Here is a 26,699-nt window from a genome sequence, read left to right as displayed (position 1 = left end):
AGGTATTGATAATCCTTGACAAGTTCAATGTCCTCATTGTCAACTTTAAAGTTACATAACTCTTCTGTTGTCATTACCAGAGCTTGGAAAAGTTACTTTTTTGAACTACAACTACCATCAGCCCCAGCCAGCATGGCCACTGGATTGGGCTGATGGGAGTTGTAGTTCAAAAAAGTAACTTTTCCAAGCTCTGGTCATTACTTTAGTCTTTTTGACATTCAGCTGTAGTCCTGCTTTAACTTTCATCAGCATTCGTTTCAAATCATTACTGGTTTCTACTAGTAGTATGGTATCGTCTGCATATCTTAAATTATTGATATTTCTCCCTCCTATTTTCACACCTCCTTCATCTTGGTGCAGTCGTGCTTTCCGTATGATACCGCAGTTCCTGCATGCAGATTAAACAAATAGGGTGATTAAATACACCCGTTTCACACCCTTTCCGATTGGGAACCAGTTGGTTTCTCCATATTCTGTCCTTACAGTAGCCTCTTGTCCAGAGTATAGGTTGCGCATCAGGACAATCAGATGCTGTGGCACCCCCATTTCTTTCAAAGCATTCCATAGTTTTTCATGATCTACACAGTCAAAGGTTTTGCTGTAATCTATAAAACAGGGTGATTTCCTTCTGAAATTCCTTGCTGCGTTCCATTATCCAACGTATGTTTGCAATACTCTGGTGCCTCTTCCCTTTCTAAATCCAGCTTGGACGTCTGGTATTTCTCGCTCCATGTATGGTAAGAGCCTTTGTTGTAGAATCTTGACCTTTACTTTACTAGCATGGGATATTAAGGAAATAGTTTGATAATTACTGCATTCCCTGGGATCCCCTTTCTTTGGAATTGGGATATATATTGAATGGTTCCAGTCTGTGGGCCATTGTTTAGTTTTCCATATTTCTTGACAAATTTTTGTCAAAATGTGGACAGATTCAGTCTCAGTAGCTTGCAGCAACTCTATTGGTATGCCATTTGTTCCTGGTGATTTGTTTCTTCCAAGTATTTTAAGAGCAGCTTTCACCTCACATTCTAAAATTTCTGGTTCTTCATCATATGATTCCTCCATCTGTCATCCTTGCATCTCTTTTATAGAGTTCTTCAGTGTATTGCTTCCATCTTCCTTTTATTTCATCTCGATCAGTCAGTGTGTTCCCCTGTTAATTATTCAACATCCCTACTCTTGGTTTAAATTTCCCTTTCATTTCTCTAATCTTTTTGTTATCCTCTTCTATTTCTATACAATAACTATTGTAATAGTTCTCTTTGTCCCTATGTACTGGTCGCTGTATTGTTGCATTTAGGGTTCTGATAGTGTTTCTATCTCCTTTTGCTTTCCTTCTCTTTAATCATTTTAAGAGCTTCCTCCATCATCCATTGAGGTCTTTTAACTAGAGGTATTGTCTTTTTGCATTCTTCCCTGATAATGTCTCTGTCTTCACTCCATAGTTCTTCTGGTTCTCTGTCAACTAAGTTTAAAGCCTCAAATCTGTTCCTTATTTGATCTTTATATTCTTCTGGGATGTTATTGAAATGGTATTTTGGCATTATGATTGCTTTGTTGTTGTTCTTTAGCTTTACTCTGATTTTCGATATGACCAGTTCATGATCTTTCCGCAGTCTGCTCCTGGTCTTGTTTTTGCAGAAAGTATGGAAGTTCTTCATCTTCTGCTGCCAATTATATAATCAATTTGATTCCTATATTGACCATCTGGTGATGTCCACGTGCACAGTCATCTTTTCGGTTGCTCAAAAAATGTGTTTGCAAGAAATAAATTATTGGCTTCACAGAATTCAATAAGTCTTTCTCCTGCTTCATTTCTGTCTCCTAAGCCCCATTTCCCCACAATTCCTAGTTCTTCTCTGTTCCCTACTTTTGCATTCCAGTCCCCCATGATTATCAGCACATCTTGTTTTGGTGTGTGATCAATTTCCTCCTGTACTTCTGCGTAAAGTCTCTCCAATTCTCCTTCTTCTGCATTTGCCATTGAAGCATAGACTTGGATGATGGTTATGTTAATAGGTTTCCCATTTAATCTCATTGATATCACTCTCTCAGACCTTGCGTTACAGCTCCTAATTGCTTTCGCTACATCACTTCTCACTATTTCCTGCATAAAATAGTTTGTAGTTGCCTAATTGAAAATGTCCCATTCCCGTCCATTTTAATTCACTCATGCCAAGTATTGTAATGTTGATACATTCCATTTCTTGCTTGACAATTTCTAACTTTCCCTGGCTCATGCTTCTCACATTCCATGTTCCTATTGTGTGCGTTGTACAACTCTGGACTCTTGCATCTGTGCGCATCAGCTTCTGGGCTTCCTTTCGGCTTTGACCCAGTTGCGTCATTACTCACAGCGCTACTCGTACTTGTCCTTTGTTCTTCCCCAGTAGCTCGATGAGTGCCTTCTGACCTGGGGGTCTCATCTTCCAGCAGTATCTCATGTTGCTTTTTGGATACGGTGTTCATAGGGTTTTCATGGTAAGAGGTATTCAGAAATGGTTTACCATTGCTTTCCTCTGGGTTTGAATGCATCTTAGTCTGGTGTCTCAGCTTTGACCATTCCGCCTTGGGTGCCCCTGCTAGGAGTCTAGCCTTTTGGTCTAGACTCCTGATGTCATTGCTCTCCGCTTCTTCAGCACTCTCAACCCCCCCTCACCACGTTAAGGTTTGCATCCTAAAAGGGGAGAAATGATCATAGGAACCATTTATCTAATCAAACAAGCAAGTGGAATATCCAAATAATAAACTCAGAATTATGTCTTCCCTGGAACAGCATGTATCAAAAAGCCAGTTCACATGGTGATTTAATCCGAGATGGGTTCTACTTGCTTGCCCGTTTAATTCACAGCAATCACATGACGTAGGAGGCAAAGGGAAGGCATCCTGGTGCTTTTAGCTTTTAATCCACAGCAAATCGATCCAATTTTAATTCAAAAAGGGAAGGAAGAAACGTCTGTGCTCCGCATCTCTAAGGGCTTGTAGACGCTTAGCTCCAATGCTTTTGTGTGTCCACGGCCACTTCCTCCTCTTCCCTTTGTTATGTCATTTCCTGCTGGGTCCTGTGCAAGCCTGCTGCAAATTATGCATTTCTTTCCCTCCTAACTTGTGCAAAAAAGCATAACATTGTTCAAACAAATATTTGTATTTCTGCTGGATTCTGAAAACACAAATAATCAAACTTGAGGATTTTTTTTATGAAACTTACTCTGGAACAAACTGAGCATACTCAGTTGCCAAGGTAACCAGAGGAAGTGGTAGTTCGACCTTAAGAGGGTGTGGTCATTAGGGAGCTGCATGCTTGACTCTTTCCCTTCAGTATGAACAGAAAACAGTGATTGGAAGGTAGGAAGTGTGATCTTTAAACTCCCATCACAATGGAAAAAGCCTCATCTTTAAAACTTATGAATGAGCCCTAAATCTCTTTAAGCTGCATTTTAGTACACACAAAGGAAAATTCTCAGTGTGGGAGGTGTTGGTAGTTGCTGTGAAGGATCTTGAGTTATCCAATGGAGCTGATTGGCAATGCTTACAGGACAAGCAGAAGAAGGTACTTTGCACAATGTATAGCTTAAGGAATCCACTGTCAGGATGTGGTAATGGTTTTAAAATTTGCCACAGGATTAGACAAATTCATGAAGTATCAGTCAATCAGTGGTGGGATAGAGCCAAATGCTTTTCATGAATATTTTCAGCAGGGTCAAAAGGCACTCAAGCAGTTTTTTGATAATTGTTTTGAAAGTGTTCATCTTTATAGGAAGCATTGCCATCACTCCCAAATGCCTTCATTTGGCTACATTGGTATGTCATCACAACTACATTCATTTGGTTCTGTAGTATTGTGATGTGTGCTTATTTACTATGTGATCATTGATTTGGGTAGGATCACCAGGGTGACAACCAGAAAGCATTGGCCTCACTCTCATTTGTCTTTGTTCTCAATAACATCACCTGGAAAATCTAGTAGTCTATGCAGTTCTGTGACATCTTCATATTTACTGTGTGATTCCTGATTTGGCTAGCACTGTTGATAGGACTAAATTCGGGGGGGGATTAGTAAATAATGGTGGCACAGAAGAAGAAGCAGAGAAGAAAAACAATGGTGGCAATTTTTTAAAAAAAGATTAACATGCTCACAAGGACTTTTTAGGGAAATATTTCTGCTCTGATACCGCCCAGACTCATTGTTTTCAAGCTGAAAGTTGAAATAGGAGAACATTTAGTGCAGCTTTAGTAAATGGCTATTACGTGGGAATCCCCAGAGATGTACTAGCTTTAATTGTCTGGTGCTGGAAACAAGCAGGGCTGCCATCACTTTTATGCATTGTTTGTGATCATCCAGTGGCATCTGGAAACAGAATGCTGGACTAGAAGAACATTGCTCAAAATCTACAAGGAAACATGTGTTCTTATTAGCCCGGAGTACCACCCTCACTGCAACTTGCCCAGAGTTAATCTCTAGGGACATACCATTCTTGAACTTTTCCCCTGACTATAAAGTCAGGAAAACATTTGGGTTTTTTAAGGTAATTGCTCTGAGAATAAAGGTTAAATTAAGAATATTTTTATCTTTCTCATACTGTGTTGCCTATTACGGATATAGTTGCAATCCTTAGCACGCTTACTAGGATGTCAGTCTATTGAATGTACTTGAACTTGTTTCTGAGTAAACCTGGTTAGGATTGGAGTGCAGTCATTGTTGATGACTGCATCTACACCTAACACTAAAATACAGGTCAGTGTTCAACTAAAAAGTTGTGCTAATGCAAGCACTAGCACTGGTGCAATGAGATCTCCCCTACCTTGCATGCATGCGCCACACTTGGGGAAATCACAGGGGTCAGCACACCCAGCGTGCAGTGGATGAGCCTCACCCTGGGAAGCCTTGCAGCTAAAGCATTCAATGCTGTTCTATATGTTACAAATGGGTAAACTTTTTAAACCATTATTTATAATCCATTTTATTAGTCAGATTTGGGATTGTCCTTTATGGTGTTGTACCCTAAGCTCTGCTTGACTGACAAGTGTTTGGGGATGATGATGGTGATTATCCTTTTCTTGCATGTTAGGCAGTTTCCCTAAAACATTCAAATATATCACAAAAATAAAGCTCTCACCGTCACCATCAGATTTGTTTGGGAACCAACTCTGTTGCCTCCACTTCTCTAAACAGAATATATGTGTGTAGATACATAAATATACATAAACGCACACGCATGCACACATATTATCAGTTCTGGAAGTAAAGAAGTTCATATGGCAGCACCTATATTGTGGAACTCCCTGCCCATTTGCATTAGGCATGTGCTTTCGCTGTATTGTTTTCAGTGCCTGCTAAAACATTTTTGTTTAGGCAAGCCTAGTAAGAGTCATAAAGTTGGCATGTATTTTAATATGCAATTTTTATGATGTATATGTCTGTTTATTTCTTTTATATTTTGAAATTTAATGTATATTGTATCTGTCAAGAACTCGCAAGTTCCCACCGGGGTCAACTCCCAAGCCCAGGGCAATTGATCCCGGCCACGCACAACCCGTGCCTCCCTTACCAGGGCTGAGTTAAACCAACAACAACCGTGCAAGGGAGGTAGACTGCCACCACCCCTTAAACCTGGTCAGTCACTCTGGGCGAAGGGGAAACCCAAACTGCCAGAAATAGACCTGCCATGGATTCCAAAAGACAAGAGCCAAAGATGCACTCCTTGTCCTGGAGCCTTAAGGCAAAATACCCAACTATATGGTAGTCTGTGGTTAATTGGCCAAGGTGCTGGATTCAGAGCCAATTTCCCCCTGAAATGAACACACACTGGTAAATAAGAGGCAGCTTTATTAAAATATAAGTGCAAAAAATGGAAATAGACTGCCTTCAAGTCGATTCCAACTTATGGTGACCCTATGAATAGGGTTTTCATGGTAAACGGTATTCAGAGATGGTTTACCATTGCCTTCCTCTGAGGCTGAGAGGCAGTGACTGGCCCAAGGTCACCCAGTGAGCTTCATGTCTGTGTGGGGATTTGAACCCTGGTCTTCCAGATCATAGTTCAGCAAAATATTTCCTTAAACCAAACACCCCTAGGGTTAGGTAAAATACAAAAGGCAAAGAGTTCAACTCACAGGTAAAAAATGACAAAGCTGTCTAGCCTAATCTATACTCACACAATATAGATAAACCAACAGAGTAACTTCATGGTTCCACATCTCCCCAGAGATGTATAGTCTGGATAGCAGATGGATGATGGAACCCCAACATCAGGTAGCACAAAGGAACATTGGGGAACAAAGACCCAGAATTACAGTTCTATTTTTATGGGCAAAAGCTCAGCAACAGCCAGGAATTAATTAGCCAATCAGGGAGCTTTCGTGCCTAACAGTCACATGCTTCTCCAATCTTCCCAGGCCTGTGGCCTTGAGGTACCAGTCTCGGCTGATAAGCAGGTGTTCTTGCTTACTGCTTAATTAACTGAGTTCAGCTGTGAGAACTGACAGTCTCATGGCCTCCCAGAGGCCCTAGTTCAGGCAAGATGTTTTCCCCACAATTCCTTGCCACAGAACCATATTAGCTGACAACCTTACAAACCAGGTGTTCTTGACAGTATCTTTTATGTAAACCACTTAGGGGTTTTTACAGTTAAGGAGGATGCAAATTCTGTTAAATAAAGCAAATGAGTGGGGGCTTTAGAGTAGAAATCCAAAAGGCACAGTATTGCAGTGAAACAGAAAGTTACTTTATCAGAGATCACATGGCATATACAAGAAAAGAAAGTAATAGCAAATCTGTCTAGAGTACAAAAAAATAGAAAAATGCAATGTTACATAGGCAAATGGCTTTGAATGTAGCCTGATAAAGGTGGGATGCCAGGCAGGTTCCCTAACACTTGGATTGTTCAAAGAGTCCTTTTGTTCAAACTAGAATTCGCTGCTTGTGTTCCTTGGCCTCTGGGCATACTCCAGGCAACCCACACATTTTTACCTAAGTATCAAGAATAGACTCTAACTAGATAGAATTTGATTTGTCTGAATAGTCTCACCTTTTTACAGAGAGAACAGTCACTATTGGCAAAAGGTGCCCACTTCCAAAAGGTCACTATCACTGAGAACCCGACAAGCCCTCCCATAGGCTATAAAATACATTGTCATTTTTAATTACGAAGCATTTTAATTTTAATCTTGTAGAATCTCTTAAGAGTTGAGACTGAAATCAGCAAAAGTCAGCAACCCTAGGAATAGTTCTTTTTTTTTTTTTACAATAATTTTTATTCAAATTTTCATAAAACAAACAAAACAAAATCATAAAACATTCAAAGACAAAAAACAAAACAAAACAAAAATGATTAAACAAAAAAATAAAATGTTGACTTCCCATTTGTCGCAGATCAGTTATAGGTCTACAGTATATAACAATCCTGTCTCTTAAATTATATTATAAAATCACTTTCCTCCAGTAGTTATCTTAATTAATCATCAAATCTCATAAACATTACTTTATTCTTTCCACAAAAAGTCAAAGAGAGGTTTCAATTCTTTAAGAAATGTATCTATCAATTTTTCTCCAAATAAACATGTCGATTAATCCATCTCGTTAATAATAATAATAATCTTATTGTCATAACCATAGTCCAAATAAACATATCGATTAATCCATCTCATCAAAATCTGTTAGGTCCAATAATTTCAATAGCCATTATTCCATTATCCATATTAATTCCATCTTCCATCTTCAATAGTCCTGTTAAGTCCTAGCAACCCTAGGAATAGTTCTTGATTGTGTTTTCTAAAGCACTCATAACATTTTAGGACAAAGGGCAAATACTGTTTGGCACTAGAAGCAGATACAGCAAGGGTTGTCTTGTGGAAGTTGTGAACTCCTTACTCCCATTAGCCCCAGCCAGCATGGCCAGTGATCAGGGATGATGGGAGTTGTAGTCCATAACATCTGGAGGGCACCATGTTGGCTACTTGGAGACAGAAGTTGTAATTAATCTGCCTTAATTTGTTGATACTTGGGAATTAATTTGTTGATACTTGGGAATAATATTTTCTGGAAAAAAATCTGTCTTGAGGGAGTCTTTGAAATTTCCATGAATACACACTTTCAATAAACAGTGTGACCTGCCAACTTAAAAATGTGTGGCCCAAGTCTGAATTGGGCTCGGCTTTATTTGTGCTGTTAAATTCCTTTCCTGCTACCTATTAATCCTGCTGAGTAACCGATGGAAAATAAACAGGGTTGGCTGTTCGCTACTGGACAACAACTTTAAGTCGCTAGATAAATTTAGATGCACTTAGCTACTAATGTGTTTTCTTTAATTCTGTCCACGGCAGCCTCTAGATAGGAATATAGGAACTGCCTTTTACTGGCCTGATTAACACACAGAACGAAATCACCGCCACTTCGCTCCTCCCTGATCGTTCTGGCCACCCTATAAGAGAGAGATGGATTAAAATTCCTGCTCTTAAAACTTAGTGGCAGGCTTTGAGCAAGTCACTGGCCTCTTTCAGTTTAACCTCACAGGGTTGTTATGAGGATAAAATAAGAGAACCCCTTGTAAACCATCCTGAATTCTTTGGAGCCAGTGCAGCTTCAATGTTTCTATTATGTATTCACGAACAGACCATGGAAACCCTTCTTGAATGTTAATCCCCCTCCCTTAACTTGGTCTAATCATGGTTAATTGTTCCATCTGCAGTGATATTAAATGCTTAACTCAGGATCTGAAACCAATACTAAACCAGGATTTCAGAATCTGGTTTAAAGGGAAACCATTGTTTGCTCTTACTGTGGCTACTTGCTATTAGAGCCAGTAAGGGAAACTTATGCTACAGGAGCGAAGTGGGAAAGGAGGATGGAGTCTTGCAGCCTATTCCCAGTTGTAGCCATACAATCAGATACAAATTCACATAACATTTTCTAATATATGTATGTTATCTAATATTTGTAAGCTAATAGTGGGAAATTTCAGATAATTGGTATAGTAGCTTTTTAAAAATCTCACAACCAGTCCATGAGAAGAGAAAAAGACACCACATGCATATGTGTGACTAAATGTTAACTTTATATCTCTGGCTTTATATACTTCTAGTATAGCTTTCCCCTTCTGATCTTTATGCTACTGGCTTTATACGTTTCCAGTGTAATTTATCCCTTCTGATCTCATTTCATTAGCACATTTTGCTCCCCTTCTTTCTCTTCCCTGCGTGCCCCCCCCATTTTGATAGCAAGGCTAGATTAAAAGTTATCTCATGGGATCGACTCAGCAGATGGGCTGCACTCTTTATTCTGAAGCTCTATATTGTACTACTGAAGAATGGGTGGAAAGGTCTGGCAAGACTGACAGCTTTGAACTAACGCCAACCCATAGTGATATTGCTTAGCTGAATCTCAGTCCCTTATTTTCAGCCTGTAATTCTGTATCTCTAGAAAGTATCGGGCACCAACAAGAAGCCTATAACAATCACTGTTGTTGTGAAATTACCCATTAGCTGTGCTAAGCTTCCAAATCCACAAATTCAAAAGCTTTTTTTTTAATGAAAAGTGCTAAGCTTTTAAGCAGTCCAAACGGATGAAACAGTGGCCTGGTTCTCACTGAGGTGGTAAGTGTGTCTGCAGATGGGGGCACACAAAAACAAATGTTCATCCATTAAAAAAAAAACTTCCCTGCACAAAGAAAATCTTTCCAGCTTTTCCCTGATTACACTATAAGAATTGTAAGAATTTTTTTCCATGAGGAAATGTTCCATCATTCAAACACCCCCATTGTTGACAACAGAGTTAGCATTGAGAAACAGATCTACTGTCTCAGTGAGAACTGGGCCTATGAGGCCAGTCATCACTTTAGGGCACAGTGAGTGTAGGAAGTTGACCTCTTCCTCACTGCTTTCATGGAAGACTTTGGGAAGCTCCTAAGACTATAAAAGATAGGAGAATGAATAAAGGGAGCATTACTAACCTGGTATCATAACCTACCTTCATCTGAATTTTCTTATATGTGTTCTGAGGAGGCCCTATGACGTTTATAGCAAAGTTTTTTTCCTCCCCCACCCCCCATTGTTTTTTCTGCCCAGCTGCTCTGCTCATCTGCCAGGCTGATTTTTAAGGGTGGGATATTCTGCCCAAAGTAGCTTCTTCAGTGACACTCCTTTCCATTACCACATCCCAGTCTTTTTATAGCTCTAAAGCTCTCTCTCCCCCTATTCATGATCCACCCATCCGCCTTGTGAATTCTAGAATAAATATATTCTGTGTGTTTATATGTGATCATGTAAGGACATAAGATTAGCATTTCTTGCTCGACTGGGAATATAACACTTTTGAGCCGTATGAAAGCTTAACGTGTAACACTTTGAAAACGGTGTTCAAACAAGATTTTCAAGCAGGATGTTGATCTATGAGCTGGTTCATCATAGTTCAGCATTATAATACTTGGCCACTCCTCCTCCTGTATTTTTTATACAGCTATATTTATGCATGGTCTCTTTTATCATTCATTTGCAATCTGATGGCAAATAAATATTGCATATCTTTGAAAGAAACCCTAATAAGCTGGTCTTTCTCCCCCCTCCCCTCTCTTTCAGGAAAAAAGTGCCAGTTCACATGTAAGGCTTAAGCCTAACAAAGAGCTTCCAGGATTAGTACATCAACCTAGAGCAAAGTAAGTCTTCTCAGAGGTTTTTTGTGTGCGTGCTTTTAATTATATAAAGTGAAATGTTAATAAAATATTTCTAACCAAGGGAGGCACTTCTGGGGGGGGGCTGCCCTTTTCTCTTCCCCTCCCCCAAAGATCTAGTGGGACATCTATTCCAGCTACCTTCTGGGCATTCTTAAATACTGACTTCCTGTTTTATTTCATTTTGGATGTCTGTTTGATATTTTAAATAGTTAATTTGTTACTTTATATCAGGAATAGCCTGATAGAGAGATAAGGCAGGTTGCTCTGTTTATACTGTGATGTCATCAAGCCTGGAATATTAACCCAACTGTTGCTGAAATAAGAAGTGGTTCTTCTTTATTTTTGTTTTGCTTTGTTTTCGTGGTTTTAAAAATGGCAATCAAGAAAGTGGCTGAGAATCTGGAAGTAATTATGTTTCAGAAAATAATGGATGAGATTGAGATAACGAAACAAACCCTGCGACAGGGTAGTAAGGAGCTGAAAATTGAACTGAGCAAAATGACGCAGGAGTTTAAAGAAATAGGGGACCCTGTGAGAGAGGAGAATGAGATCAGAGATGAGAAAAGAAAAAATAAAGGGAAGATACAAGCCCTGGAGATTGGAACAAATGTGGAATTGGAAAAAGATCTGGAGTTTATGGATTTTAGAAATAAAATCTACTGTTTGGAATTTAACGTTATCTCTGAAGAAATTAATGAAGATATTAGAGATAAAGTTATCAATGGCTTGGATAATCTTCTGGACTGGAATGATGTGATGGAGCTTGATATAGAGAAAATCTATGGAATTAACTGCAGTCATGTGACAATGGAAAAACTCTTAAGAGATGAGCCAGTGCATTTTCTAAAAAAGAAGAACACAGATATGAATTTACAACAATGTTTCAGCAACTTATTCAGAATGGATGGCAAGAAAATATTTGGGATAGAGGAAATTCCCATCAGACTCTTATTATATGACTATGGCTACAACAGCAAGATTATTATGGAATACTGATAATGGAAGATTGGACACTGAAATTACTGGACTTAACAGGACTATTGAAGATGGAAGATGGAACTAATAGGGATAATGGAATAATGGCTATTGAAATTATTGGACCTAACAGATTCTGATGAGATGGATTAATCGAAATGTTTATTTGGACTATGATTATGACAATAAGATTATTATAATTATTAACGAGATGGATTAATTGACATGTTTATTTGGAGAAAAATTGATAGATATATTTCTTAAAGAATTGAAACCTCTCTTTGACTTTTTGTGGAAAGAATAAAGTAATGTTTATGAGATTTGATGATTAATTAAGATAACTACTGGAGGAAAGTGATTTTATAATATGATTTAAGAGACAGGATTGTTATATATTGTAGACCTATAACTGATTTGATATGTGACAAATGGGAAGTCAACATTTTATTTTATTTTTTGTTTAATCATTTTTGTTTTGTTTTGTTTTTTGTCTTTGAATGTTTTATGATTTTGTTTTCTATGTTTTATGAAAATTTGAATAAAAATTATTGTAAAAAAAAAAGGAATAGCCAACCAGATGCCCTACAGATGTTGTTGGACTACAGTTCCCATCATCCCTGATCACTCACTGGAGCTGATGGAAGTTGAAATCCAACAACATTCGGAGGTCACCAGGTTGGCTACTCCTTTATGTTGTTATCAGGTGTTATGAGTTATTTTGTTGGTCACTTTGACTATTTTTTTTTTAAAAAATGAAAAAGTAGGAAAAGGTATTGTGAGATAAATAATCAGCAAATCACAACTGGTAGCCGTAGTTTGAAGCAGGCTTGCAAACCATGGATTGTGCTAAGTGTGCTACTGCACAGAAGTGCTGAGCCACTGAGAAACAAAGCAGAGAATCATCTCTAAATTCTGGTTTGTCAATATGGCTCAGGCTGTGGTTTGGGTTTAGTTCAAGCCATATGATATCTGAATTTGAGCCATAGCATTGAGTACTGAAATCTGTGTGAAAATATTATTTCAGGCCCCAGAATCAGAATATCTTCTATAGATGTTGGACCTATGTGTTGGTACATGCATAGTCTGCTTAGAGAAAAGTGGGATGTCTATAGGACAGGTCTGGGGAATCTTTGGTGCTCCAGACATTGCCGAGCTACAGCTCTCATAATCCATGACCATTGGTTGTGCTTACTAGGGCCAGAGTTCCCCACTCCTGCTGTAGGGGCTGCCATAGCCAGCACCTAAAAAAGGAAATTGTAAAAACTCAGTGGCAAGAAATTCGAACAAGGAAAAAAGGGGGGAATCAGCAGATGAAGCCAATGTGGCTTCACAAAAAGCTTAGAGATGACCTGAAAACAAAAAAGGGCACATACAGTAAGTGGAAAGAAGGCCAGGCCACAAAGGAAGACTACAGGCAAGTATCACGGAATTGCTGGGATGGCGTCAGGAAGGCTAAAGCTGAGAATGAGCTGAGGTTAGCGAGAGATGCTAAAAGCAACAAAAAAGCTTTCTTCAGGTACATCCATAGTAAAAGACAGAGAAAAGAAATGGTGGACAGCTACTCAATGAGGATGGCAAAATGATTACAGATGACAAAGAAAAGGCAGAAATGCTCAATCTCTACTTTGGCTCAGTCTTCTCCCCAAAAAGGGTTTATGACCCTCCTGGGAAACATGAAGTAGAAGGGGCAGAATTGGAGCTTGAGATTGATAGACAAACGGTCAAGGAATGCCTAATCACTTTGAACAAGTTCAAATCTCCAGGGCCCAATAAACTGCATCCTAGAGTATTGAAGGAACTGGCTGAACAACTCTCAGAACCACTGCCTATTATCTTTGCTAAATCATGGAGGACTGGTGAAGTGCCAGATGACTGGAGGAGAGCTAATGTTGTCCCTATCTTCATAAAAGGTGAAATGGAGGAACCGAGGAACTACAGACCAGTCAGCCTAACACCAATCCCTGGAAAAACTCTAGAGCAGATTATAAAGCAGTCAATCTGTAAGCACCTTGAAAGCAATGTAGTGATTACTAGGAGCCAACATGGATTTATGAAGAACAAATCCTGCCAAACTAATCATATCTCATTTTTTGATTGGGGCTCCTCCTTTGTAGACTGTGGAAATGCTATGGACATAATATATCTCGACTTCAACAAAGCTTTTGACAAAGTGCCCCATGATACTCTGATTAGCAAACTAGCTAAATGTGGGCTGGATGGAACAACTATCAGGTGGATCCACAGTTGGCTCCAGAATCGTACTGAAAGAGTGCTTATCAATGGTTCCTTTTCAAACTAGGTGGAAGTAATGAGTGGGATACCACAGGGCTCAGTCCTGGGCCAAGTGCCCTTCAACATTTTTATTAACGACTTGGATGAGGAGGTACAGAGCATGCTTATCAAATTTGGAGATGGTACAAAATTGGGGGGCATAGCTAATACTGTGGAAGACAGAAACAAAATTCAAAGGGACCTTGATAGGCTGGAACATTGGGCTGAAAACAACAGAATGAAATTCAATAGGGATAAATGCAAAGTTCTACACTTAGGAAAAAGAAACCAAATGCACAGTTATAAGATGGGGGATACTTGGCTCAGCAATACAACATGTGAGAAGGATCTTGGAATTGTCATTGATCACAAGCTGAATATGAGCCAACAGCTATATCAGGCTGCATTAACAGAAGTATAGTTTCCAAATCGTATGAAGTATTAGTTCCCCTCTATTCAGCACTGGTTAGGCCTCATCTTGAGTACTGCGTCCAGTTCTGGTCTCCACACTTCAAGAAGGAAGCAGACAAACTGGACCAGGTTCAGAGGAGGGCAACAAGGATGATTAGGGGACTGGAAACCAAGCCCTATGAGGAGAGACTGAAAGAACTGGGCATGTTTAGCCTGGAGAAGAGAAGACTGAGGGGAGATATGATAGCACTCTTCAAGTACATGAAAGGTTGTTACACAGAGGAGGGCCAGGATCTCTTCTCGATCGTCCCAGATTGCAGGACACGAAATAATGGGCTCAAGTTGCAGAAAGTCAAATTTTGACTGAGCATCAGGAAACACTTCCTAACTGTTAGAGCCATACGACAATGGAACCAATGACCTAGAGAGGTAGTGGGCCCTCCAACACTGGAGGCATTCAAGAGGCAGCTGGACAGCCATCTGTCGGGAATACTTTGATTTGGATTCCTGCATTGAGCAGGGGGTTGGACTTGATTGCCTTATAGGTCCCTTCCAACTCTACTATTCTATGATTCTATGATCCAAATCTGGAACTATGGGGCATAATATTTGGGCAAAGATTCCCATGAAAATTTGAGCAGTCTCCTATTGCCTCTTTCAGATATAAACACTGCTGATAAAAGACAGGTATGTTGTTCGGAGAGAGCCAGTGTGGTGTAGTGGTTAAGGTGTTGGACCAGGTTTCAAATCCTCACAAAGCCATGAAGCTCACTGGGTGACCTTGGGCCAGTCACTGCCTCTCAGCCTCATGAAAACCCTATTCATAGGGTCACCATAAGTCAGAATCGACTTGAAGGCAGTACAGATGTTGCTCAGTTCCTGTGGTTCTCTATGAGAGTTGTGAGGAATCAAGTTAGGTTGCAATGGAATAAGCGAATAGGCCTGCTTCCTTTCAGTGATTAAAATTGGGATAGGAAGTGTGGTTCACTGTGAGCAAGTGTCCCATCCCAGTTGTGCTTCTCTGTGTGTGTATTCTCTCACTCATGCTACCTACCTCTGCTTTCTGCCAACCTGTTCTTCTGTGCAAAGTGGCAGGAAAAAAAGATACTCTTGCCTAGGATAGAATGCTATTAATAGTGTCCCTTTCTGGGCAGCATACCCTTACTTTCTGCTGCTGGCTTAGGGTACGGGGTGGGGGGGGTTCTCTGCACTGGGAACAGAAAGCAATCTCTGTGTGGCTATGGAGGATGGGAAACCCACTGCTCAGTGGAGAGCACAGGCACACAGTGTGCTGGCAAAGAAGGGATAGAATGTCCTGTCCTTTCTCTGCCAGTCCTCTGAGAAAAGGGCTTCATTGAGCATTATTTTCAAATCTTAAAACAACAACGAAAAGGTTTGAGTGGAATGCACAAGAAGGCAATGATCATTTTAGGGCTGTTCATGCATCCCTAGCATTCTCTTTTGTCATTTCAAGAGAAGGTTTCTAGCCTAGCCTTCCTGTGTTCAGGGATGTTTTGTAATCCTACGAGTGCCCTCCTGCAGTCTGAATTGGTACAGCCCAGACACAGGTTTACCTCAGTAAAAACTAGGCTATAGATGCATGCCCCAAGCTGTCATTGTCAAAGTGATGATCTTGATTACGGATGGGAGAGAATTCTGCTGAATTCAGATTTAGCACCAGAATTTTCAGTGGTGCACATATTCTCCATCTTTGCACACCAATCCTGTTTGCTCCAAACTTCAGGAGCTTTCCCCCAACACCACATTTTTCCCCTTGAATATCCCCTCAAATATATTGTTCTTTTATTGATTTTATGCACAGCACAGTAAAAGTCTCTCTTTTTCTGCTACCCCCCTCCACTCAAATAATCCAAGTTCCAAGCAGGCAGGAAGCAAGCCAAACCTATAATAGAGATTAAAAGGCAAGCCTAGCCCTAGAGAGTCCTTAATGTGGGCAAGATTCTCTACACTTGCCTTCTAATCTCTTAATGTTAAATGATTAAAAGGCAAGCCTAGAGACCAGAGAGTCTCGCCCATGTTAATGGTTTCTAGGCTTGCCAAGGAGTAGGTGGGGGATGGGGTAGCACTAAAAGCTGTTTTCCTTTCCAAAAGGAAAACAACTTGTCTCTGTTTGCTATCATGAAATCGGACTGGCCTCAGTCACAGTGGAGGAGGCGGCAAAACAGCTTTCCTTTCAAAATACTGATATTAATATAGATTGGGGGGGGGAAATCTGACCGGTAAAAACAACAAATAGCAGACAAAGGATGAATTTTAATAGATACCGCCAGTTCGGTCGATGGAATGCTTTCAGAGTGGTACCGGCCAACAGATCAATTTTGTAGCCTTCTCTACCTTTAATAAGTATGTTTACATCTTCTGCCACTACTTAGTTGTAAAAGAGATGATTTCTTATTAGTTCCATATAGGGATGGGCTTCCCCCCCCCCCATCCATCCATCCATCCTGCTCATCTCTGGCATCACAGAGAAGGAGCAGACAGAAGAGAAAGGGCCCTCTCAGGGTGGAAGGATAGAGCAGCTGCCACAGCAAAAGCCCCCTGGAGCAGGGCCAGACCACAGAGGAGGTACTACAGCATGGGGCAAGTGATGACAGGCTGCAGGTCAGGGTGGGCAAAAAATCTGCTTGATTCCAATGGGTGCCAAAAGGCAATGCAGCCTGCAGCCTGCCGCTTGCCCCATGATGTGGCGCCTCTTCTTGTTCTTCCCTTTCTGTGGTCTGGCCCTACTGGGGAGGCTTTTGCAGCTGTTGCTGCTCTATCCTTCCACCCAGGGAGGGACCCTTCTCTCCTGCTTCCTCCTTGTCCATGTTATTGGGGGTGAGTGGGGCAGAGTAGATTGGTGGTGGGGGGTGAATCCCATCCCTAGTTCCATATCTAAAGCACCCTCTGTATTAAAAGTCAAAGGCTTTATAGGGGCAGAGACTTGGTACTTCAACAGTGACGTGAAAAGATGTTGCTTTCTAAGCCACTGAATAATAGCTTACTTGGATTATTCTTTGATTATGATATTAGGATACTGATTAATATACATTCTGTGTGCAAAGTGTAATTTGTAAATTCCCTTTCCATAAAAACTTCAGGGCTGGTTTGGATTATCTTCACTCCAGATAAAGAGTACAATTGGACTGAAAACAGTGTGGGACACCACCTTTAGGCTCAGAACTTGTCCCCATTTCCCAGCATATAAATTGTTCTCAGAACCATTTAAGTAAGCAATCAAGCCAAACAGAAAACTTACTATTTCTAAAAGACCAGATGACTATAACTCAGTGTGAAATTATTGGTTAAAAATAAAATAAGTTACACAGTAATGGCAAAGAAATCATCAGCAATTAGGGTTATTGATAAACTAGTTTAACCTAATCACTCCCTCTAATAGCAAACCCATGTGATAGGTGCCAAAAGAAATGGAGCCAAAGCAGGGCCACTGAGAAACAAGAGGGAAATAACTGCATACTTGGGGAAACCTGAAGTTTGGAGAAGTAAATAATTAAGGGGGAAAAACTAATGGGGCAACTCCCCCTCAAAACAAACAAACATAAAACAAACAGATGAATGATCAGTAGCCATGGGATTTTGAATGTCAGATGGAAAAGGAAAAATTGAAACTGGTGAAGGGGAGATGGAATGGAATCTCCTGAAGAAGGGCAGCTTGGGTGGGCTGGCTAGATGTAGATCAGCCTTCCTCCATGTGGTCCCCTTCAGATGTTTTGAACTACAACTCCCATGAGCCCCAGCTACATAGTCTTAGCTGAGGCTCATGGGAATTGTAGTCCAAAACATCTGGTGGGTACTAGTTTGAGGAAAACTAGTGTAGATATACTGCAACATTTATTGCAGGCTTACTTGTAATAAAAAGACTAGCAAAAATGATGGCTAAGTTAATATAAATGTTTTTCAACCTGGCCAAGATTGTTCATTAATTACCCAATGCACAGCGGGTCTTGATGGTACCCAAGAGTGTTCATCTTTACTGAGTACAGAAGTGACTACCTGGCATTTCATGATCTGTTTGGACCACAGGTTCCCCACTGCTGCTTTAGAGGGGAAGTGCTGTGGCTCAAGGGTAGAGCAGCTGCTTTGCATGCAGAAGGTCCCAATTCAATCTCTGGCATCTCTGGGTAGTGCTGGAAGAAACTTCCTACCTGAAACCCTGGAGAGCCGCTGCCAGTCATGGAGCAAAATGGACAAATGGTCTGACTCCATTTTGGGCAGCTTCCTACTTTCCTAGAAAGAAGAGAACAATTCGCTTTCCCCCCAGAATAGTCATTGTTCTTCTGCATACCGCAATATCAATGTTATAGCCAGTTAATATCTTGCATTGTGGTTCAGTACTTGGTTCAGTATTCATTGTGGTTCAGTACTTTCGTATTTTAAAGCAGACCGAGTTGCATCTCACAGTTAGGCTTTTCCATGGAAGCCCATTTAGTATATATTTGCCCCACTGTCCTTCAACCCTACAGTAACCTACCTTCAATTAATACCTGAGCACCATAAGGAGACGCAACAGGTATACTCATACTGGCCTTGCACATGGCCCTTCCTCTCCTGATCTCCTCTTCTACATCCTGTTTATTGGACACTAAATGTAATAGGGTTTTATTTCCCCTTACATATGTTGATGTAAAAGAACTAATGTTAATGAATCTCTGCTTTGTTGGTACCAAGAGAGAGTGCTGATAATATGTCACTTACTATACAGCCACAAGAGTGGCTGTATACTATAGCCAGCATGGATTTTTTGCATTCCACAATGTTAAATTGAAAATACCCCCATGCCGTTCTGATGATTCCCATAAGATCATTTCAAAACAAAAGCTTACGAAACTTATAGTCCTGAACTCAGAAACGCTTGCTTAACAACCCTCTAAGTTTTCATGGTGACATACAAAACAGTCAGAGTTTCAAAATGTAAAAAGAGGGGAAACAGACCCCTGTTGGATTTTTTTTCTGTCAGTGTTCTCATAATTTATTGAAATTAATTAAAAATCAGTCATGTTCACAGAGTACCTGTAATCCTGTTACAGCAGGGTCCTGCTTTACGGCGCTTCACTAATGCGGCGGTCTCAATTAGATGCAATTAGACTAAAGCCTCACTCATACGGCGCTTGTTCCGCTTTTACAGCGGTTTTCGGGCATCGCACGCCATTCTATTCAATGAGTTTCGTTTTTCGGCAGGGGTCCAGAACGTAACCCGCCGTATGAGTGGGGCCCTACTGTACTGACTTTGCCCCATACTCTGACCTTCATCTTCTGCAGTGTAAAAGTTTTAAAAAATGCCTGGCTGATTTTTAATTGATTCATTAATAGGCAAAAAGCCTTGCGGTTTAAGAACGTACCTATAGCCCACAGATATTTCTATCAAACTCAGAGGCACACGTTACCAAATTCTTCCAAGCTACACAGGAAGTGGATTGGACTGTGAAAGACCAACCCAAATTGTGTTTGCATTTTGACAAATTTGTTGGGTGGTACAATATCTCAGAGAGGGGGTCAGGTCTCCTGCTCCCCTGGTGCATTCACTATAGCTGTCCAATTTCCCTACTTTTTAAAGTTTGATAGAAATATCTGTGGGCTATAGGTACATTTAAACCACAAGGTTTTTTGCCTATTAATGAATTCGCATTAATCCGGGATTCTGTGCAAGTTTGCTGAGAATGGATTGATCATTTGCATGCTTATTGAGTTCAGTGGGATTTAGTCCTATGCAATCATGCTTAGGATAGGTAAAACTGAGTGGGGGGGGAGGGAGGGAGGCCTGGAATTGGACAGGGGAGGAGGGAGGGGGAAGGAAGGAAGCGAAAGGCAGGTCTGATCATTTACATGCTTACTGAATTCAGTGGGATTTACTCCTATGCAATCATGGTTAGGATAGGTAAAGCTGACCATGGGGGAGGAGGAGGGGGAGGGGGAAGGGGAAGGAGCAGACTGGAGAGGGCAAAGGAAGGGGGAGGGGAGGGAAGGTTTGATCATTTGCATGCTTATTGAGTTCAGTGGGATGTACTCCTGTGCAATCATGCTTAGGTAAAACTGACCATGGGAAGGAGGGGGAGGGAAGGGGCAAGAGGGAGGGGATAGGAGGGAACAGAAGGGAGAGTGGGTTTGATAATTTGCATACTTTTTGAGTTCAGTGGGATTTATTTCTGTGCAGTCATGTTTGAAAATGGAAATGGACTGCCTTCAAGTCAATCCCAACTTATGGTAACCCTATGAATAGGGTTTTCATGGTAAACAGTATTCAGAGGTGGCTTTACAATTGCCTTCCTCTGAGGCTGAGAGGCAGTGACTGGCCCAAGGTCACCCAGTGAGCTTCATGGCTGTGTGGGGATTCAAACCCTGGTCTCCCAACTCGTAGTCCAAGACTGACCCCGGGGGAGGGGCAGGGAGGGTCGGAGGGGGGAGGGTCGGAGATTGGGCTGGTGGGCACTGGGCAGAGGAGAAGCCACTTTCCTTTCCAAAAGGAAAACATTGTGAACAGTTCATTGCTTTTCAGGCTTTCCCCCACCTTTTTATTCTACAGCAGGCACATGTAGCCTCCCACCCAAATTTAAACCAAAACTCTACCTGGCCACATCCACACCAGGCCTTTATTTCACTTTGGACAGTCATGGCTTCTTTCAAAGAATCCTGAGAAGTGTAGTTAGTGAAGGGTGCTGAGAGTTGCTAGGAGACGCCCTGTTCCCCTCACAGACCTTCAATCAGAGTGGCTGACTGTTAAACCAGTCTGGCCACTGGAGCTCTCTCAGGGGAATTGGAGTCTCCTCTCAGCACCCTTCACAAACTACACTTCCCAGGATTCTTTGAGGGAAGCCATGACTGTCTCACGTGAAATCAAAGTCTGGTGTGGGTATGGCCCCCTGATTAGGCAAGCCCAGCAGCTGTGAGTCTGCGCTGACAGTTGGTTCTTACTGAGCATGCCCGACATTATCATTCAGTTCAATGCAACGTCAGTATTAGGATTACAGGTACTCTGTGAACATGGCTGATTTTTAATGAATTTCAACAGAATATGAGAACTCTGGCAGAAAAAAGTCCAAAAGGGCTCTGGGTTTTTTCCCTCCCTTTTTAGACTTTGAACTCTCTATTCTCTCTGACTGTTTTGTGTATTGCCATGGAAATTGAGAGGGTTGTTAAGCAAGTGAAAATTCTCAGGAGGTAGAATTCTGTGCCCAGCCCTACCTTCTATGTTTTTTGTGTTCTCATACAAAGTTGCAGAATACACCAGTCCTGGTAGCCCAAGGGTTTTTAAAAAAATAGAATGAAAAAAGCAGAGGGATGGTAATTTTATGTCTAAATGATGATGCTGACTCTGCAGAGTGGTCATATAAACTGATCCTGTGCCATTACTACCTAAGAGTCTCTCATTCCAGAGTTAAGGTTTTCCTATGTTCAGAATGTCTTTTTTTAAAACAAAAACCTAAATCTTTCTGTGACTTTCATAACTAGGCCATCTCATCTAATATATACACACAAAATGCTCAGAACACATCCCTTGAGCCCCCCATGTCCTCTGGTTTTGTAAGAGCATCTGACCTTACTCTGTGTGTTCAGCTTTTATGCTCCCCTGGGGCAGGGTCTGTCTGCTTGTGTCCTGTACCACACAAATGCAGTGACTGCACTTTGCCGACAACTAATAATAGTATTTTTTCCAATCCTGCACACTACTGTGAAACATAGTCTTACCAATTTGGGCCTCATGTTACTATGAGGTTAATGGAAGTAAAGTATCTGACCTTCTTCCTGGAGAGAAGTGATTGGGCAGCTGGGGTGGGGTATCCTAGGAAATGTCACTGTATACTAGAGATTTCTAATGACTGTAATGTAAAGAATTACTTACTGTGCTACATCTTAACTCTACAGAAGGACCTTTCAGGAAAAAGCTGTAAATCATGTGGTTCTATGGGGAGCTTTGTAAAATCCTTGCATTCAACATGTGTGTGTGTTATGTGAGTTATCTGCCTTCAAGTCGATTATGACTTGTGGTGCTTGTAACTCTCAAATTATGAGAGAGGGGGCTTCATCAAATCAACAAGCTCCCACCCCGTGGCTGAGGCAATGATTAGCCATATCATGTCCCCTGTAGCTGTTACAAAAGTAGGTAAGGGGGCTAAGCTCCCCTGTAATTCAAGCCCAGGATAGTTATCAGCCTTCTGCTTGAGCTACTTCTCTACCATGGCAGAGATGTATGCAGGATTCTTTACCTTATATTCAAATCTGCCATAATCCAGCTCTTGGTGTATGCATTAGTGGCCTCTATGCAACAGGGACAATTGATAATGCCATCAGTGGCTACTAGCCATTACACTACCTCCTCTGTCAGAGGCAGCCTTTGTGTATCAGTTGCTGGGAATCACAAGTGGGGAGAGGGCTGTTGCACTCAGGTCCTAATTGCAGATGTCAAAGGCATCTTGCTGGCCGCTGTGGAAATCAGATACTGAACTAAACACGCCTTTGGTCTGATCCAGCAGGGCTGCTCTTATGTTCTGTGTTTTTCTGGTATCCATCTTTGGTATATCACTTTTTCCCTATTCTTGTGGAAGCGGGGCATCTTTTAAGAATATTGGTTGTATGAGTTTCTGAGGAATGCCATTGTGAGGTTTCAGCTTCATTCCTGCAGATCTCCAAGGAAAACTCTTTGAAGTTTTATTTTGTGCATAGGTACCTTGAGTCTAGTGTGCATGCAAGTAAATGAGGGCACGTGAAACTGAAAGCACCCTGTAGTGTGCAGCCTGCCATTTCACATGCTGCAGCTGCCACAGTTGATTTTGAACTACCGGTGAAGAATTACAGGATTTTAAAATGTACTTCAAATCAGTGCAGGAGAGTTCACTGTAAAGAAATACAGAATACAGCCTGCCTTCAGCAATGTGTATGAATGCATGGGGAGATCACAGGCAGTAAGGTGGAGTTTCTAAAAGAACATAGAAGTCCCTATTTTCATCTGGAACATGCTGGAGGGGATGAGTGACAAGGGTGGCACAATTCGATCTAAAATCTGAAAGAGTGCCACATTACAGCATATATGCACCATGATGCTGTCATAGGCAAATCACTGCCCCCCTTCTGCTCTTGTCTGTGCATTTCACAAACTCCTGTTCCCCGTGTTTGTAGTGACTGTCCCGTGTAATAACTTGTTGTCCCAGGCAAGAAGAGCCTATGGCTCACATAGGCCAGCATCCTGTCCTCACATTGGCCAACCAGAAAGCCCTGTGGGAAGCGCACAGGCAGGACCTGAGTGCAACAGAAATGATTATTGTGCTTTCTCTTCTATTTTGAAAGTGGCACCCTGAAGCGAGCTCGGCGCAGCCTGTATGGGTCTAGCAAAACGGATGAATTTGTAAATCTCCCTGAGCCTCTCAGTATTTTGTTTGTTTATTTTGAAAATTTATATTCTGTTTTCCCCTCCACCAAAGCAGTTGCTCGAACTAGAAATGCAAACAACAATACTTCAGCCATTAAAACACATATTATCAAACTAAAGGCAGCAGCAAAAAACAAGGCTCAACGAACAGCACTCACGTTCAATTCCTTAAACAGCAACAGAACCAAAAAGTTGTTTAAAAAGGAATGTTTTCAATTGCCAGTGGAATGCAAACAAAGACAGAAATGATCACAGTTCTTTTGTGTATTTCAGCATGCACATCTCTGAAAGCCAACAGGAATTCTTCAGAATGCTGGATGAGAAAATTGAAAAGGTAAGAATAACGAAGGAAATATTTCCATGGAGCAACCATGGAATGTGACCTGTTGAGACACAGAGACAAGAATCCATTTGAGGTTTATTGGTTATCATAGGGCAAGTGTTCATTTTATGATATTCCCACATCTAAATAATTGGAGTTTCACACATTCTGGTTACTCAGTCTTTATAGTTTATTGCAAAAGCGAGAATAGGATTGTGAGTGCTAAACCACCTTTTTTGTTCATCTGCCATTATTTTGAATGGGATGTGAAAACTCATACTTAATTACCACCTTGTAAGTGGGGGCAGGCAAGGACCAAGGTGAGTATTTAACAGTGAAAGGCAGCTCAAGGCAGGTGTGGAGGAAGCACTAACTTTGGGGGGAGCATTCTGTTCCAGTAGGAGCTGTGGTATTGGTGTCATGCTTGATGTCCCCCCATTGGATGCCTCTTGATATCAGATGCAGTTCCAGAGGGCAGGGTAAGACAAAGGCCAGTCTGCAGCAAGCAAAAGCAGTTCTCTTAGTTGCTCAGAATGGAAAGCAACCTTGACCCCCAGAAGCTTTTGTAGCAGTTAAGGCAGGGGTGGAGAACCACCGGCCTGCAAGCCAGACTTGAGCCTGACAGTCTTCCATGTTTGGCCTACAAAACCATTTTGGGGAAGCCACGCCCACCTGCCCTATATCTGACATCATACCCACCACACACCTAACATCATGTAAAGTTGGCACTTAGAAGAAACAATCAAAAGAAACAATCAGGAACTTAACATGGGCACCCATCAGTTGATGGGCAATAGGAGCGCTCCTTGCTTAAGGAGGGGGAAGCAGTTTCCATTCAATGGAACCCACTTCTTGCTCCCAGAGCTGCTTTTTGAAGCCCTTTGCAAGCTTCAAAGCCCTTTGCAAGCATCCCTGTGCTTCCAATTGTCCCTCTGACATTACAGGTGGAAAGGAGAGGAGCAGTGAGGGGTAGGCTTGCAAAGCAATGGGTGAGCAAACCTTCTTGTGCTGTAGCTCCAAAACTTGGGGATCCCACACAAGGGATTTTAACAGGTGGGCACGACAGCCCACCTGTCAGTCATGTGATGTCATAATGACATAATGTGATTGTCTGGTAGGTTGCTCCACCTACCTGTTAAAGTTGGCCCACAGGGGTGGGGCCAAATAAAGATCTGGCCACCAGGCTAAAAAGATTCCCCATCCCTGAATTAAAAGTATATCACCTGACCTGACATAGCATATTAGTGTAAGGAGACTTCTTGGTTGCTATGGTTCTCCTTGCAATTTTTTCTTTAGTCAGAACAAGCCTGAGTTCTGACAGCAACTGCATTTTTTTTACTTTTTGTTTATATTGGTGCTCCCTGTCTATAGTTTTTTTAAAAAATGATTTTTTAAAGTTGTTCTGAGCACACCACATATTCATCCCAAGTGAGAGATATTGTCATTATCCCAAATAACAAAATCAGTTTTGACGATTAGTGGAAGGAACATGGTAATAACTTCAAATAATTCATTCTGTGATACCAGCACATGGAAATTAATTTTAACCTTCAACAGGGCATGCCTTATGAGTGGGCGAGCTGGGCGGTCACCCAGGGCGCTGAGGTGAAGGGGGTGACAAGCTGAGTTCAGTGGCTGTGTTTTTTTAATGTTCTGTCTGCAGTGAGCTAGGGTGGCAAAACACAAGTGTCTTTAGTCTTTTTTCAAGGTTATATTCTCATTCTCTCTCTCTCTCTCTCTCTCACACACACACACACACACACAGTGAGAGAGAGAGAGAGGATAGGTGGTATCAGCCTCACTTGTGCTACAAAACTGATTAGCATACAAAGCTCAGTCACGTAATTACTACAGCTCTGTATTTTGAGGTAAAGGTAATTTTCAAAGTTTTTTTAAAAAAAAGCAAGGGAAGAAGACTGGGAGACTGTCATATATGGTGATACTGTCCCTTTAAGACAGAGGGTCTACTTCTTGTAGCTGATGAGGGAGTGTTGGAGCTCCAGGAGGAGAACTTGCAGCAGGAGCCATGTTGTGTGTGTGCCCAACATAATAAAGAATGTAGGCCTGCAACTCCATGAGTCATCCTTTGAGAGCCCTCTATACCAAATGACAGAGCCTTCACTGGGATCCTAGGAGTGCACTGAAAGTAGAGTGGCATGTAAGAGGTGGCTCACTCTGGCCCTTTTTATAGACATTGCTAGGGAAAAGCCTGAGAGTAGCAGGGTCTGTTACACTGCTATGTTTTTTAATACTGCACAAGTCATACAACTCACTGATATTGCAGGGCTGCTGGGTGGGGCACCTGGGGGTATTTGTCCCAGGCCCCCACAAAGCAAGTCCCCCTCTCATCTCAATTCCTGTGTGCACTATTGACCCCTGCTCTGACCCTGCCATATTGCTCACCAGAATTCTTGGTTTTTTCTTTTAAGTTTTCTTTTAAGCCCCTTTCCTTTCCAAAAGAAAAACACTGTAAACAGTATAATTGCTTTTCAGGGTTTCCCTCACCTTTTTATTCTACAGCAGGCACATGTAGCCTCCCACCCAAATTTAAACCAAAGAGCACCCTGGCCATATCCACACCAGGCCTTTATTTCACTTTAGACAGTCATGGCTTCTCTCAAAGAATCCTGGGAAGTGTAGTTAGTGAAGGGTGCTGAGAGTTGCTAGGAGA

General features: G+C 41.5%; 1 protein-coding gene across 1 annotated transcript in view; it reads left to right on the top strand.

The window, feature by feature from the left end:
* The window catches only part of C6H1orf21 (chromosome 6 C1orf21 homolog), a 217,946-nt gene that overhangs the window by 168,180 nt on the left and 23,067 nt on the right, over positions 1-26,699 (top strand). The window contains exons 4-5 of the mRNA XM_061634049.1: positions 10,573-10,649; positions 23,980-24,040. Of these exons, the coding sequence (XP_061490033.1) occupies positions 10,573-10,649; positions 23,980-24,040 (138 nt within the window). The remainder of the gene's footprint in view (positions 1-10,572; positions 10,650-23,979; positions 24,041-26,699) is intronic.

This window comes from Rhineura floridana, chromosome 6 (genome assembly GCF_030035675.1).
Source record: "Rhineura floridana isolate rRhiFlo1 chromosome 6, rRhiFlo1.hap2, whole genome shotgun sequence".
Taxonomy (NCBI): domain Eukaryota; kingdom Metazoa; phylum Chordata; class Lepidosauria; order Squamata; family Rhineuridae; genus Rhineura; species Rhineura floridana.
Note: the sequence above shows the minus strand (reverse complement) of the source record. Positions and strands in the feature narration are given on the sequence as shown.